General features: G+C 38.1%; 1 protein-coding gene across 3 annotated transcripts; it reads right to left on the bottom strand.

Moving 5' to 3' along the window:
• Window positions 1-5,133: 5,133 nt before the first annotated feature.
• Oatp33Ea (Organic anion transporting polypeptide 33Ea) lies at window positions 5,134-13,962 on the bottom strand. Of its 3 annotated transcripts, XM_018031120.2 has the most exons (9): window positions 13,795-13,962; window positions 12,025-12,185; window positions 10,305-10,498; window positions 8,634-9,059; window positions 7,482-7,741; window positions 7,127-7,397; window positions 6,852-7,050; window positions 6,126-6,676; window positions 5,139-5,642 (listed from the first exon to the last, which is right to left on the bottom strand). In XM_018031120.2, the coding sequence occupies exons 3-9, from the start codon at window positions 10,483-10,485 to the stop codon at window positions 5,467-5,469; spliced, it is 2,064 nt and encodes a 687-aa protein (XP_017886609.1). In that variant the 5' UTR covers window positions 10,486-10,498; window positions 12,025-12,185; window positions 13,795-13,962; the 3' UTR covers window positions 5,139-5,466. The 3 variants fall into 3 exon arrangements, with proteins under 3 accessions (XP_026672597.1, XP_017886609.1, XP_017886608.1); XM_018031119.2 differs by lacking the exon at window positions 12,025-12,185 and having other exon boundaries at window positions 13,795-13,961; XM_026816796.1 differs by lacking the exons at window positions 10,305-10,498; window positions 12,025-12,185; window positions 13,795-13,962 and adding an exon at window positions 9,697-10,257 and having other exon boundaries at window positions 5,134-5,642.
• Window positions 13,963-14,039: the final 77 nt, after the last annotated feature.

Below are 14,039 nucleotides of genomic sequence, written 5' to 3'. Positions count from 1 at the left end.
CACGAGCGGCACAGATGAGACCATACGATTCGGCTCCTCCTGTGGATCCCCACTTTGCGACCCCGAAGAAACCGATCGCGGACGGTGGACAGGATAGGATCACGTCGCGGAGAACTGTGATGCATCTATGGTACTTCGGTTCGTGTTGCTGTTATCAAGCGGGCACATTTTCTACCTCTCTTGCAATCACTTCGTGCCTCCTTTCCCCGCGGCTGCTGTTACCGTCTCTGTCTACTTCTTCCCGGTCTGCCTCCGTCCGCACGTTTCCTTCTTTGTTTAATCATACCTCTTTGTTCGACGTAGCGCATTCACTTGTAGTTGTTCGACACCATTTTCAATGATCTATCTTTGATAATCTATATTTACGGTGACACGTTGATAATGCAGCTTGTCTGTAGTCGTAAAGATGCCTTGAATCCAACTCAGTATAGGTAGAATTTATATCAGAATCAAGTGGTATTTCATAATGTCTTCACGAAAATTAAAAAACATTTTCGCTCACAGTCTGTTCTACATAACACCTTTATTTAAAATAAGTCATACTTTAATTCTTACTTACTGACTACAAACCGTCAAAGACTAGTAATTGCAGGAACTAATCAGGTAACCATGATAAGGAAAATATAAATAACACGAGGTGCCTACGTCAGTTTCGACAATTGACACTAAATCTAAACGTACGTTGAGAGGAATTCGCTTCGATTATAATCAATAAATGGTAGGATGAAAAGTGTCACTTTTTAACCCAATTCGTAATCTGGCTGATAATTGATATTCGTACATGCGGGATTCGGGACGAGGTATGCAGATATCAGCAAGATAGACGAGGTCTCGGGCTCTGGGTATGGTGTCTATGCTCGTTTCTAGTCAACCTCCGGGAGCAGAGGCTCACATTGTGAACCCATTATGATTTAATAGAGCCGACGTGATGTACACACACGCGCACACGAACGCGGCTGGTAAACTCTTCCGTCTATTCCCGCGTATTGCTAATGGCGCACACCAAACAGCTATACCGCTAATAGCTGGTGGTTAATTGCTGAAATTTAATTTTCCGTCGAAGAATGGTACGGGCTGCATTGCTACGTTTTGCCGTTGTCGCGTCGACCTCGAGATGCTTGTCAATTTATCGTGCTCGTTATATTATAGCTTAATTAAAACAATTATAAAAAATGTTGGCTAGTCAATTTTTGCTCAGAATAATTCTTCTCTTAATATTGAGTCACGAGTAAACGCTTGTAAAATTTCTTTCTAAGTGATCGATAAGCGATGTATGGTGATTAGCTTTTTAATCCTATCAATAATCTTTTGATATATTCTTTTTATACTAGATTGTTTTTTTTTTAGCATTCTGACAACGAGTAGTTTTACGGTATTTCAGACTCCCATAGTAATTGATTACACAGAAAAGGAGCTCCTGGGCTTGCGATCTACTCTGTTCTATTTAATAAGCAATTAACAATGTTTAATTTGAACAGTTTCGGGAACCTTGAACGGGAGAAAAATGAGAGATATTGCGAAACTAATTCAAATCTTGTTATCACGTCGCTGAGATAATTAATCGTGCCCGAACACTATAGATGCATATATCTTTACTTAACTTCCTAACACGTGGCCAACTGTCGACCGATGGATTAAGCAAAATGGATTAGAGCAAGTTCATTGAATATATCACGATGATCGATTGTGCGGTGATTCAAATAAGTATCTACTTCTCTGATTGCAAGAGGATTGCGACACTGTCATCCCAACAGAGATACAAGTCATGAAAGTGCTATTAACGAATTTTGGGATGACTTGTAAGAAATGATTTCTATCTGACGTTGTTCGAATGTTTGTTTTCAAACATGTGTCAGATATCCCGCTCGTCGGGGAAAATTTACGCCCACGATAAGGTAACCGGCAATAAATTAGTACACAAATCTCGTGTCACTTAACGAACGAATCGCAATCACGTGTCACGCGATCAGTACAATAAAATGCTCAGAAAAAGAGTGTAAGGAAGCAACGCAAAATACACATTCAACATTGACATATAAAAAGAACTGTAATTAAAATGATTTTTTTAAATAAACACAATTTTATAATTCCATAACACAGTACTTTGTTAAACGATTTTTTAACTCACTTTAGAATTGTAATTATTAATGTACGAATAATTAATTCACGGACCACAGATCGAATTATTGGAATATGAAATTGACGACGAAGCCGTACGACAATGACTACCGATAAATAAGACTGCTGTGTGGCACACACGTGGAGCTTCTAATTACGTCTATTTGTATCTGGCACCGCGGTAAGAAAGGTAAACGATCGTAAAAACGTAATTCACTGTTTCAACAATTTTGACGAGCCCACTGATTAAATTTTCTAATAAGACATTTCGGAACAAATTAATTGGCATAATTAGAGATAATTGTTCAGTTGCGTATACCCTGGTTCTAACGATAGATGCGGAAAACAAATCCGTATTACATATTGTACGAACCCTTATGACAGCATGTTCTAATCTTTTTATCATTCACTGATATTACGCTAATTTATAGTAACAATTTTATTTCTCAATTAATCAGAATGTTTCTATGATCATATTACTTATTTTACTCATATTATTAAAGAGAGAACCATTTCTTCCAAAAATATGCATAATTTTTAATTCAATATTGTACAGACTATCACGAAGGGCACTGGCAATTGAATTTTGTGGAGAATGTATCAAACTCAAAGACTCTTCGTCAAGGATGTGGGGTGGTAAGGAGAAAGGAATTAATCACGTTGCGGCAGCGTCACAATTTAGGCGTTTGTGTCGTGCGGGTAAATTAAGAAGCCGGAGGGTACCGGCACGCCGGTCTAATAGGTTGACAAATTTCGTTAGACGCGCTGAACGCTACACAACCCACTTGCGTCGCTAAATTACGCAGCATTCGTAGAATAGAAGAATCAAGGCCGGACGAGCTGCATTAGAATCATTATTATTACCCACAGTTAATGCTAATCGCCGTTTTTCTCGAGGGCGAATGGCCTTTTAACCGTCACACTCTCTGGACGTTACAATTTTACACGTTTCGCGCAATTTTCCAAATCCCTCTAACAAGTACTCGCATTATTTTATTAATTCTATGATACTTTTATTACGAATTAATTTCCTCCTATTATTATTATTTCAAATATTCTTATGCTGCTTAACATATGTGAATAACAGAGTCGTTCAAATGATGTCGCTATTTCACACGTTATCCTATTGTGTAACAATTCTACATCAAGAATATTCATTATATCTGCGATGTATTTATACTCTTCGTTTCCATCGGCACTGTGTTATACATTAAGTCTTCGATTTCGCATGCTGTGCATGCGATTTATATGCTGACACTCCGAAATGTTCACTTATTCGTGTCCAAAAGATAACGCGGATACAATAATTCCAAAACAAATATATATACAGCATGGGCTACACGTGTAAAACCACAGTTGCACTTATCTGAATTTAATATTTTCCTTCAAACTTATGTTAATTAACCAATTAATCAAAAGCTTTATAAGATTAACAAAGAATAAGATTTATTATGGAGATCAATAAAAAACGTTTTCGTCATTACTATGAAAGAAATGCGAGTTGGAAGTAGCAAGAAGACGGTTGAAACCGGTAGCTTCCGGTCAGCCGCGGTGCGCATACCTCTATCCTTTTCCGATGTACAGTCGTCGACGTCAGTCTACATCGGACTGTACCTCGACTTAGAAGACGTTGATGAGGTCTATATGAAAGATGGGTCAGGGTCATGCACAATGCACCGTGTACACACACCGACAAAACTTCTCGACAAGACGACGGCCGGTATATACGTATTTACACGTGCGCTCGCCACGATAACTCCGCGACTACTTGGAACAATCAGCACCGGGAAAACTGTACGAATTCCTGCCAATCGTTTTATCGTTGACGATCGTATCAATCACATCGGTGACAAGTGGCCAAACGTCGTTTATTATCCAAATCGACAGTGTTGTCGATTCTTTGTTGTTTTTTACGTTACTTAAGTAAAATTTTTAATTACACTGTAAACGTGTGGTAACGTTTCATTCGTCGAATTGTAAGTAATCGAAATTTGATTTTGATAAAAACTTCATTTCTTCGTCAATGCGCTTGTAAATTTAGCTAACAATCCTGAGAAGCAAGGAAGTCCTTGAACGAGAAATTAGATCGAGTTCCGAAAGGAACAAGCGAACTGAGAAAGAAAGGACGGGCGTAGCCGTGATTTTTCTTTATTTACGGAGGAATAAGGCAGGGCACTTAATCCCGCTGGTAATGCCGAAGCGCATCCTCCTAGTACCGTAGATAAGGATGCGATCGATAGGGACGTCCTGACGTCACGAAGACGTCGCGGAATTCATTACGCGGCCTGGGCCTCCTAGCTACTCGGCCCGGCCAGGCTTAAAAATTAAAAGGCTCTCAAACAAAAACTCCCTTTCTACTTTCGGTGCTCCGCGGGTTTGTAATCCTTTGACTAGCGGAGAGTCTCCTCGTGCCCCTTCCCTCGGCCATGGCCGCCCTCGGAACATCGGATGGAGACAAGCCTTTAGAGTTTAGACTTTCCCATCTCTTTCCTTCTCTCCTCTCCGTTGAACGACGAATCCACCTGGAATCGTCGATCGGCCCGATTTAAGTATACTTTCGCGTCCTCCTTTTTGTTTCGTGCAACGAACCCCTTTCTTCCCTCCCGGGAGCATTACTCCTTATTTGCGGGGGATTTAAACGGGACCGACGCGACGCGACGCGACCCAACCGACCGACCGACCCTCCGAATACGACAATCTTCGTTTATCGCGTAACAAAATTTCAAGCACGCTTTCATCGATTAGCTCTTCTTATTCTTTCCAACGCGAAACCAATTATTATTAGGAGTAGACTGTGATTCACCTATTTAAAAAAAATTGCACGTGTTATTGTTAAAAAAGGAAAATATAATTTACATGAAAGTGTACATATCTGCTTGCTTTCATTCAGCTGACTCCAACGCGCTTCTGTCTCGTATTATACTTTGTTTGCGATAGATTTCGTGAAAATCCATTTTAATACACGCTTCCAAGAAAACGTTTTACGATCGCGCAAAAACAGTGAACGAGAAAAAGAATAATTTAATAAAAATACGTGTTTTATTTACAAATAAAGGTAGAAATAGCGTTGTACAATCGTGCAAGTATATCAGCAGTCTGTATAATATATGTAGTAACATATTAATTAAAATACTCTCGATTCAACTTGTAATCGACTTCTTAACTAACTATTCGACAGGGCATGTGATGGCACGTTAAAAACGTTGCTCCTCAACATCACTGTTGAAATCAGATATTAGTCATGATATGTGTAACATCGCGAAAAGTGTTCCAAACTGGAGGATAAAATTTCGAATTTCATATGGTGCATCGTAACATGCAATTGGCAGAAAGGATTACTGTTTGATGTTATGAGTTTACTTTCCCGTTCATTTCTTTCTTCGTCTCGCCGTCGGCGGCCGGCGACGAGGCATCGTCTTTAACAAACTCGCGACGTCTGTCGGCTTCGTGGGCGCCGTATAAATCCAAATTTTTCCCAAGATAACAGACCGCTACGTCGAATAGTACGCCTATTATCGAGAATCCTGAAAAATACATTGTCACGCTGTATTAACTGTGAATCAGTGGTTAAGTAGTAGCTTAAGCGATTATTTAAATACACAAATGTTTTGTATGTACATTTAGCAATCCTAAATATATTACAACTTTGTCTATTTAGTTCAATTTAATAGAACAGGACTATTATTTAAAACGTATATCTGTTATATTACTGACATTGCAATTAATGTAAAATCGTCTGTAATTTTTAATTTATATCACGAGAATATTTTAAAGATCATCAAGTCGAGATAAGATAAACTGAAATTTTTCATATATTCATCATCAGTTAAGATCATTACTACACGTACTTATAATACGACAATAATTTGACACTTATACTAATTAGATTAATTAAGTATACCGTTTTGATATTAAATATACGTTGCAATTGAAAATATTAATTTTATTCTTTATTTATCTGCATGTTTCGATAACAGATTGTCTGTTTATCGTGAATAAAATCTTACCTGCTGACGAAATATTAACCATATATCGGAAGTTCCTTCCGTGGTGAAACCAGCAGTTCCCTCTGGAGCCGCAGGACTCCTCCCAAATCAAGCAGGTTGAGTCAATAATGGCTCCGTACATAATTGGAGCCGGTATTAACGCAAACAGGGAAATGGTCATCAGCATGATACCCTGCGCGAAGCTCTTATCTTTTTTTTCCACGCTGCGGTAATTAACCAGGACGTTGCCGATTTTCCCGGAGCACGCCAAAGTTTGTATGAGGCAAAAGAGCACGACGAAGAGCAGATGAGGACGACTGCAGTCGTTCGTGCAAGGGCCAGCACTGACTGTGTCGAAATTCATGTGCGAATCGTTCCATTGATCGTGACTATTCTCAGTGCCCGATAAGGGGATGCAGCTGCAGTTTCCAAACTCTTTGTCGTTAATTATTGTCCGACACCCTGCGTGGCAGGCGGAAAAAAAGGTCGTCTTCGACGCCACGTGGCAAACTGGCGAGTATTTAATACCGTCGCAATTACAGTCGACATTGCAACTGAACGTCAGATTCATCCTGCAACAAGTAGTCAATTTTCATTTGTATTGTACTGGCAAAATTAATAATTGAAGCGGAGTGTTAACGCCAAGATATTACGAGTTGTAGTAAATGAATAATTGATATTATCAATGTTATGTTTATCGTTGAGAAACTGGAAAACGATTTTTAATAAGCGAGAAAACGTACTCACTGCATAGTGTCTATATTGAGACCTTTAATGCCGACATCATCGGAGCAGCCGAGGAATATGAAGAGTAATTGTCCGGCGACGAAGCAAATGCCGACAAACACGTTCCAAGCTAGCAGCGGTCTCGGACCAGGCTTGAATTTGCTTATGATCACACCAGAAATCAGGAATGCTGATATCATACCAAGGAGTGATACTGGGCCTGAGAATACAAAAACATATAATGACTTCAGTTAGTCGAATTCATAAATTGTTATAACTATGATTTGCCAACGTACCTGCAATCACGGTGCCACTAGCAGCAGATGTACTGAACTGGACCTCAAGATATTTTGCCAGAAAGATGAAGTAAGGCGCGTCGCCTAAGATATAGAACACGGCGCTTAGATTGTTGCACGTTAACAGCCAATTCGTTAACAATCTTTTCATAGTCGCTGGAAATTCGCGTATGGTTGGAATGTATTCAATCTCTAGAGACCTTCTTGGTTCCAGCGGCCTCATATATTGTTCCTGTGCGGTCAGTTGCAGTTTTAGAGGAATGTTACCATCCTGGATAACAAATTAAATCGATCAATAATTATCAAATTATGAAAGATGATGAGATACATAGAGATTCGTTAAATATATATTTACCTCGGTCTTTTCTTTCTTGGCAGTGTCATTTGTTACATCTTTCGCTGCCGGGAGATTACGTGGAAACGTGGCCATCAGAATGGCAAACATGCCCATAGATACGCCTAGGATGATCCAACCGAGCCACCACGCGCCCAACCATCGTGGATCCTTCTTCGTAATCACAGGATGCAGACTGGGATCGATGTACAAACTGAGACAAGCATAACCCAGCAAGAACCCTATCGCTGGACCTACTGTTCTTAGTGCAAAAGTGAAACCTAAATAAAAATTTAAAGATTTCTTTTAATTTTCATGTCTTAATAAAATAAATAGTATAATAATGTCAAGTTTTATTTTATAATTCTCAATATCATCACTTAAGGATNTCGTCATCCTCTACAAGAAAGGTTCTATGCAATTTTCTCGTATCTCCAAGAGTTTAGGAGTTATTGAAGAAAAACGAAATTTTTATCCAAAAGTCCGCCGTTTCGACGCTGGGATGGTCGGATTTTGTCAACATCAATAAAATGCCAAATAATCATACGTAACTCGTTAAATATCGAAATTAGAAGGAAAGCAACTTTTATTTGAAGCATTTTTCGCAATTTTGAAAAAAAAAAATTTTCGTCAGCGTCAATACTTAATTGGATATTTCCTTCTATACTTTTTAGCACGTAGCTATTTATTATTAGCATTGTTCTTCCGATGTCTGATTTCTTTTTAATTATAGGAAATGCGTTTTTCTAAGGTACATAAACTTTTGGGATTGACTGTATAGCCAATACATAAGTTGTAAGTGTAGTAACAAATGGAATGCGTGTTGCTTTGTCCAAACATGATTGATTTCATAATAATCTCGACAATAGCTTGATATTTCGACGCATAAAATTGGCGATCAATTAAAATCAGTCTTAATCTCTTTCAAGATACTGTTGATTAAGCAAGAATGATTTCCGATAAAGTGAAAAATATCTGCTCGTATTTTAAATAAGTACAGAGGAGACAAATCGATATTGCGTAGTCGAAACGAAAACAATATGCTCTAAAAACATAATCGCAATGATTATCAGTTTTTGAGCCTGATTATTCAAATTTAACAATCTTTGCATGTATCCAGTAATATAATTAATGAAACATAATTATATAACACAATTGGCCAGTTTAGTTTACCTAGGAGCATAGGAGTATTCTTTTTCTTTGTGTTATCGTCCAGGTAAGTCTGGCCGAGACCGTAATAAAGAGTGGTGCCAATTCCGAGGATAAATTGGGACAGAAATACTAGGAGTCGTGGGAGAACGCTGACGTCTAACAGCATCTCGTCGTCGCAGTGGTCCGGTTTGATGACTCGTGGACAAATCGCCAAATCCTGGGGAACGGTGGTTGCGTTCAGCAACGTCTGGTCGAGGTATTCCTTCGTCAGTGATAAGGCGTCTCGTCCGGGTCCGTACAAAAAATGTGGAAGCGCGAGGACTAGACACGAGACGCCACTGAGACCAACGCCGATAGCGATCCACCTTGGACGATGACCCGAGCCACCATAGTACGTTAATATTAGGGACAAGATTTGCGAGATCTCATTGCCGGAAAGAATTAATCCTGAAATGCATGTATAAATATTCCGTGAATTTTTTCTTAAGTCACATTAAGTTTGATATTTAACGGAGAGATTAATCAAAATCGTAACAATATTGATTTCACGCTGTAAATCTAAGTATGAAAAAATTGTGAGCCATTGACAAATTTAAGAATCAAGGAATTCTCGATATACTGGGAAACTATCGTTTACAATGCTATTGAATTCCAATTCCAATTCAGATATCGATCGGTAGAATCGTCCTAACAACGCAAGCCAACGTAACGCATCGGCGACCTCGTAAAACCGCGAAGTTACCGGATAAAACGCGCGCGTTCGTGTGCGTAACGATTCCAGTTCCAGTATCGAATTCTCACACAGTCGTCGTAATACGTAATTAACCTTCATCCAGTTGAATGTTTTGCAATCATATACGAAGATATGTTAATTATGTAGATTCAATTAATGGAGAGTTGAAACAAGAGCAGATTTATCAATTGAATTTTATAACTACAAATATCAAGTCAGATAAAATATGACGAGAAAAAGAGCAAGAATGGCAGATACTCGTTGAGTGCATTTTACGATACTAAGTATTCAAATAGATATATCATTTAGCGCTATCAACTTTTATCGCATTAATCGAATTCCAAAACTAACCACGTTCCATCAAACGCAACGCGTGCGTTATCTGTTAAAACAGGAAGCGCATGCATCCTTGGGAAATGTTAAGACCAGCAATAAACTGATATAATGTACAATACGTATTCCGTTGCCTCTTCGCAGGTCGTGTCAAGCGGTCGTACGTCTGTAACGACAGATTTCTCACTTCTATCATTGCGACACTCTACTTACCTACTAGACGAACGCATACAGGCGCGCATTTATCTTTCCTCGGGGCCAAACGTGTATAGGATGCTTACATATACGCGTGTGCGAATGCAAGTTTAATACGACTGGACTCGTGTAACCTGGTATCACAGTGCCGAGAGAAATCACGGTGAAAATAAGAACCGCGAAACACTCGACAGCTTGGAAGATTCTTTAGATTCCACACATTCGTCTCGTTACGAATAATTCGCTATTATATCATTTATGTCACTATTGGAAAATATGATTATTTCATATCTCTCTATTCTACATAAATGAGCATTACGATGCGTGAACATGATAATAAGCATACGGATGTATTAATGCTGATTTAGGAATTCTATAGTACGATTTTTTGTTAAAATAGTAATTGCGTAGATACAATTAAATGTTCTTACCAGTTGTACGACTGGGAATTTTGAATCTCTTCTCTAAAGTCGTGAGGGTGACAACGATGTAAATGAAGGCCATCGCCTGCACGGTGCCGAGGAGCCCGTACACTGCGATGAAATTCCTCGGGGTGGCACGATTCCGCAGCCATCGGGGATAAATCCCACAAATTCCACAACCTTTGCTCATCCCTCCGACTTCACTGTAATATTCACGTGTGCACCATTTAAAAAACGTTATCTTCCAAATATGTCTTGACTTCCTGTTTCATGTACACATTATCCACTTTCTACCCTATTTTTGTATAAACTGATCGCGATTTTCTTCTCCTAATGTTAAGTAAGAGATGTTTGAATTGCTATCACTAAATGAGGGTGATCGACATAATGAACTATTATTCCAACAAGCTTACGCATAATTATCGCAGAAGATAGATGTTAATTTTCTTTCAGATATAGTTATTCAACAAGAGCAGTAAATAATATATTTAAAAATGTCGATAATTCTTCTTATCTGAGGAAATTAGACGTCATCAAACAAATTGGTAGAGTAGCAACAAAAATTGTACATTTTAATTCAGTCGCGATATTGAATATTAAATACACGCTAATACACCACGTGTACAGAACGAACTATCGAGGTCACGATTATCATCACCATATTAATTCGTCCGCAACAGACAATAGTAACGATCCTGTTATCTGGCACTTAAATTTGTATAATCCCATAACAAGTAGTAAGTCTTTCTTATCGTTTCCTTAACTCCAATGTGCTTACAATTAATTGTACAACTTTTAAAATGCACGTACATAAATATTTATTTCATATTCGTTGACATTCATGGAGGAACCGATGAACCAAATAAAAAAATTTGCAATAATTTTTTGTTTTATTACAGACAAGAATGAGTCAAGTCATCTAATTGTGATAACAGAATAATGATACGTGTACTAAAAATAAATCGCCACTTCAGAAATCTTCATTTCTCGACTCAAGTGCTTTTATCATCGGAAAGCTTTACAATTCATTCATTACTTACTTGCTCCCATTATTCTTCAGTTACAACTGAAACATTTATTCAAAGCTCGATATTCTAAATTTTTCTCATATTCATTTTACCTGCCAGTCGTACGTCATATGAATTACTGCCCTTTTGTTCGCGAGGTTTTAATTAAATACTTTCAAATCATTTAAAGTCACAATAAACATTCTGTTACATAACATCAGTGACGGCTCGCGGATTTTGCACTTAGCGTGCTGCGTACACGTGTAATCACAAACAGTCTCGGATTATTAAATCGCCCGCACGATTTTTTTTAACTGCGATCAGGATGGATATGTGCATGCACTAAATTAGGTTTTAGGAATCGATACAGTGAAAAAATTACAATTAATATAATGGAGAGCAGAGTCTGGCAGCGATTTTGAACTGTAGTCACACCTGACAAGCAGAAGGCAAACTGCAAACCGGCTGCAGTTATTGATGCTCCTTTTATGCAAGAAACTGACTCGCCACTTGAGAAATAATAGTAAGAACATAATATAAAGCAGAAATATAATATTAGTGATTTCCGAAATATTTTAACGTGTTGTATTAAGGAGTGATTTTTGTAATACTGATCGGCTTGCTTCTTCGCCTAATTCCTCATCAATTATCGCATGGTAAGCATTACATTTTATTAAACAGAGTGAAACGAATTATTTGTCAACGATTTCCATAGTACTCGCCGTGTGCATCGAGGATGATTGCGCAATTGCAATTTAACTAGGTATAGATTTCGTTATGTCGCTCGGAGACTGCATTAATGCGGAGTTCCAGCCGATTGTTACTTCCGCCTTCGTCGCACAGTGCGGGATTTTGGGGCAAAATTCAGTACTTGAATATATTGCTATAAAAGATATATTTCCTTTCTAAAACACGGATTTTCAAATGAAAATTGTTATCAACAATCATGTGTTAAAAATGTTTATGCATAATGCAATTATGCAATAATAATGTAATAATTATTTTTATGCATTTTTCGTGAAAAAGTGAAGTTATGTATTAATACATTAAGTGTAGAGCATATGGTGTGATAAAAACAAAAGCGAGTGATAACGATGCTGAAGATATGGTCTGATTGCGGTTTCAAGAGTTGGTCTTTAAAAAAAGGGATGGGATAAACAATTAACGAAATAAGAATTAATGTTGTAGTCCTACAAGTCAGATACGAGTGAATTTTCGTAGAGCATTCCACAGAATTTTGAGAACGACAATTATGTTTTATTTGTTTGTTATTGTTAAGTTATATAATCTAGATTACTTTACGTTGTTATCGAATTTCGAAGAATCTGTAAAACATATTTGTTTTTTTAGAACAAACTCATTGATTTTTTTAAGCATTTGTTCATTTTCCATTAAATGTATTCATTTCTTGTTAAGACATAGCGAATTATTGACGTTAATAACAAAATCTAGATTTTTGTTCAAAATTTTGCATTTTGACTGCACTGTGCGTCGTGTATAAAAAGCACGCGAAGACCAAACGTTTGCAAGAGATGTATGCGCGAGTGAAAAGGGGAGCGATCAACGTGATAGTAAAAAAGTTCATTGGAAACGATTTTGGAAAAATAGTCCACAGTCCAATCGTGGTCGAGCAAACAGAGTACAAACGTTCGCCAGTGGTTATAAAACGGAATCAAATGGACACAGAAATACGAAATAGGACGTAAAAAAAAAAAGAAATTTAATTTGTCTGCTAAAATTACACGGTCTTTTCCCATCGGGCGTTGAACATACATACATAGGCGAAGTTGCATTTCAAAATCAAACGTTTTTATGCACGGCACATATGCATGATAAAACATTGTAGACACAATACAGTAAGAGTAAACAATTACCCAAGCGGCGCATAACAATTACTGCTCATAATCTCCAAGTTCTTTATTTGATTAATCATTACCATTAAGGGGACGTACTTCTAAGATATATTAAACGACAAAGATACATTTTAGAGAAATAAGAATTGATTTATTTATTATGATCTATATTCATTTTGAAACAAGAATATAATACATTAGAGTTTCTTAATCAGCCGGTGTAAGATCGAATCCCCGGCTGGATAAACCGGTTTATCTAAATAATATATAAACCGGTTAATGTATAATAAAGTCAAATAACATTTAATGGCTGTCTTATGTCGGGGTCCGTTATCGTCGTGGAAAAATCTGTTTCTGTGACACTCATTGACCGGTTAAAGCAAGACCAGATAAAAGGGAGTATGCCGTATGTAGTTAACAAATTACATATTGGATAACCGCAAGTTGCATTCAAATTGGCTGCTGTGTACGAATGTTAATGTCGCACAGTTACGTCAAATGATTGGATGATACCTAACGAAATTCTGCGAGAAAGACAAGCGATGCAGATAGGTATTAGCGGTTTGCAAACCGCGGAGTGCAGAAAGCGCGGGGGCGGAGGAAGCGAAGAAGGCACGCAAGGAACTCTATTGGTCTCACCTTGACCTTGGGCCACGTGCTTCCGCATGGATCACAGGAAGGACTTCCAGGTCGCGAGTCCTTTTTGAATCGCGATCCTCGAGTCTTCCCTCCGCTCGTGACCTACGCTCGTCTTATAGAAAAACTCAATAGAAAATTACTAAGCGCTGCGAGCGCTCTAGTTTACGCGAATAATCGCGGGATTACTGAGCGTCTGAGCGAGCCTCGCTCTTTGTGTCAATGGCAATACTCCCCTACTATTCCTC

Source organism: Ceratina calcarata, unplaced genomic scaffold (assembly GCF_001652005.2).
Source record: "Ceratina calcarata isolate Rehan_Ccalc_2016 unplaced genomic scaffold, ASM165200v1 scaffold546.2, whole genome shotgun sequence".
Classification (NCBI taxonomy): Eukaryota; Metazoa; Arthropoda; class Insecta; order Hymenoptera; family Apidae; genus Ceratina; species Ceratina calcarata.
Note: the sequence above shows the minus strand (reverse complement) of the source record. Positions and strands in the feature narration are given on the sequence as shown.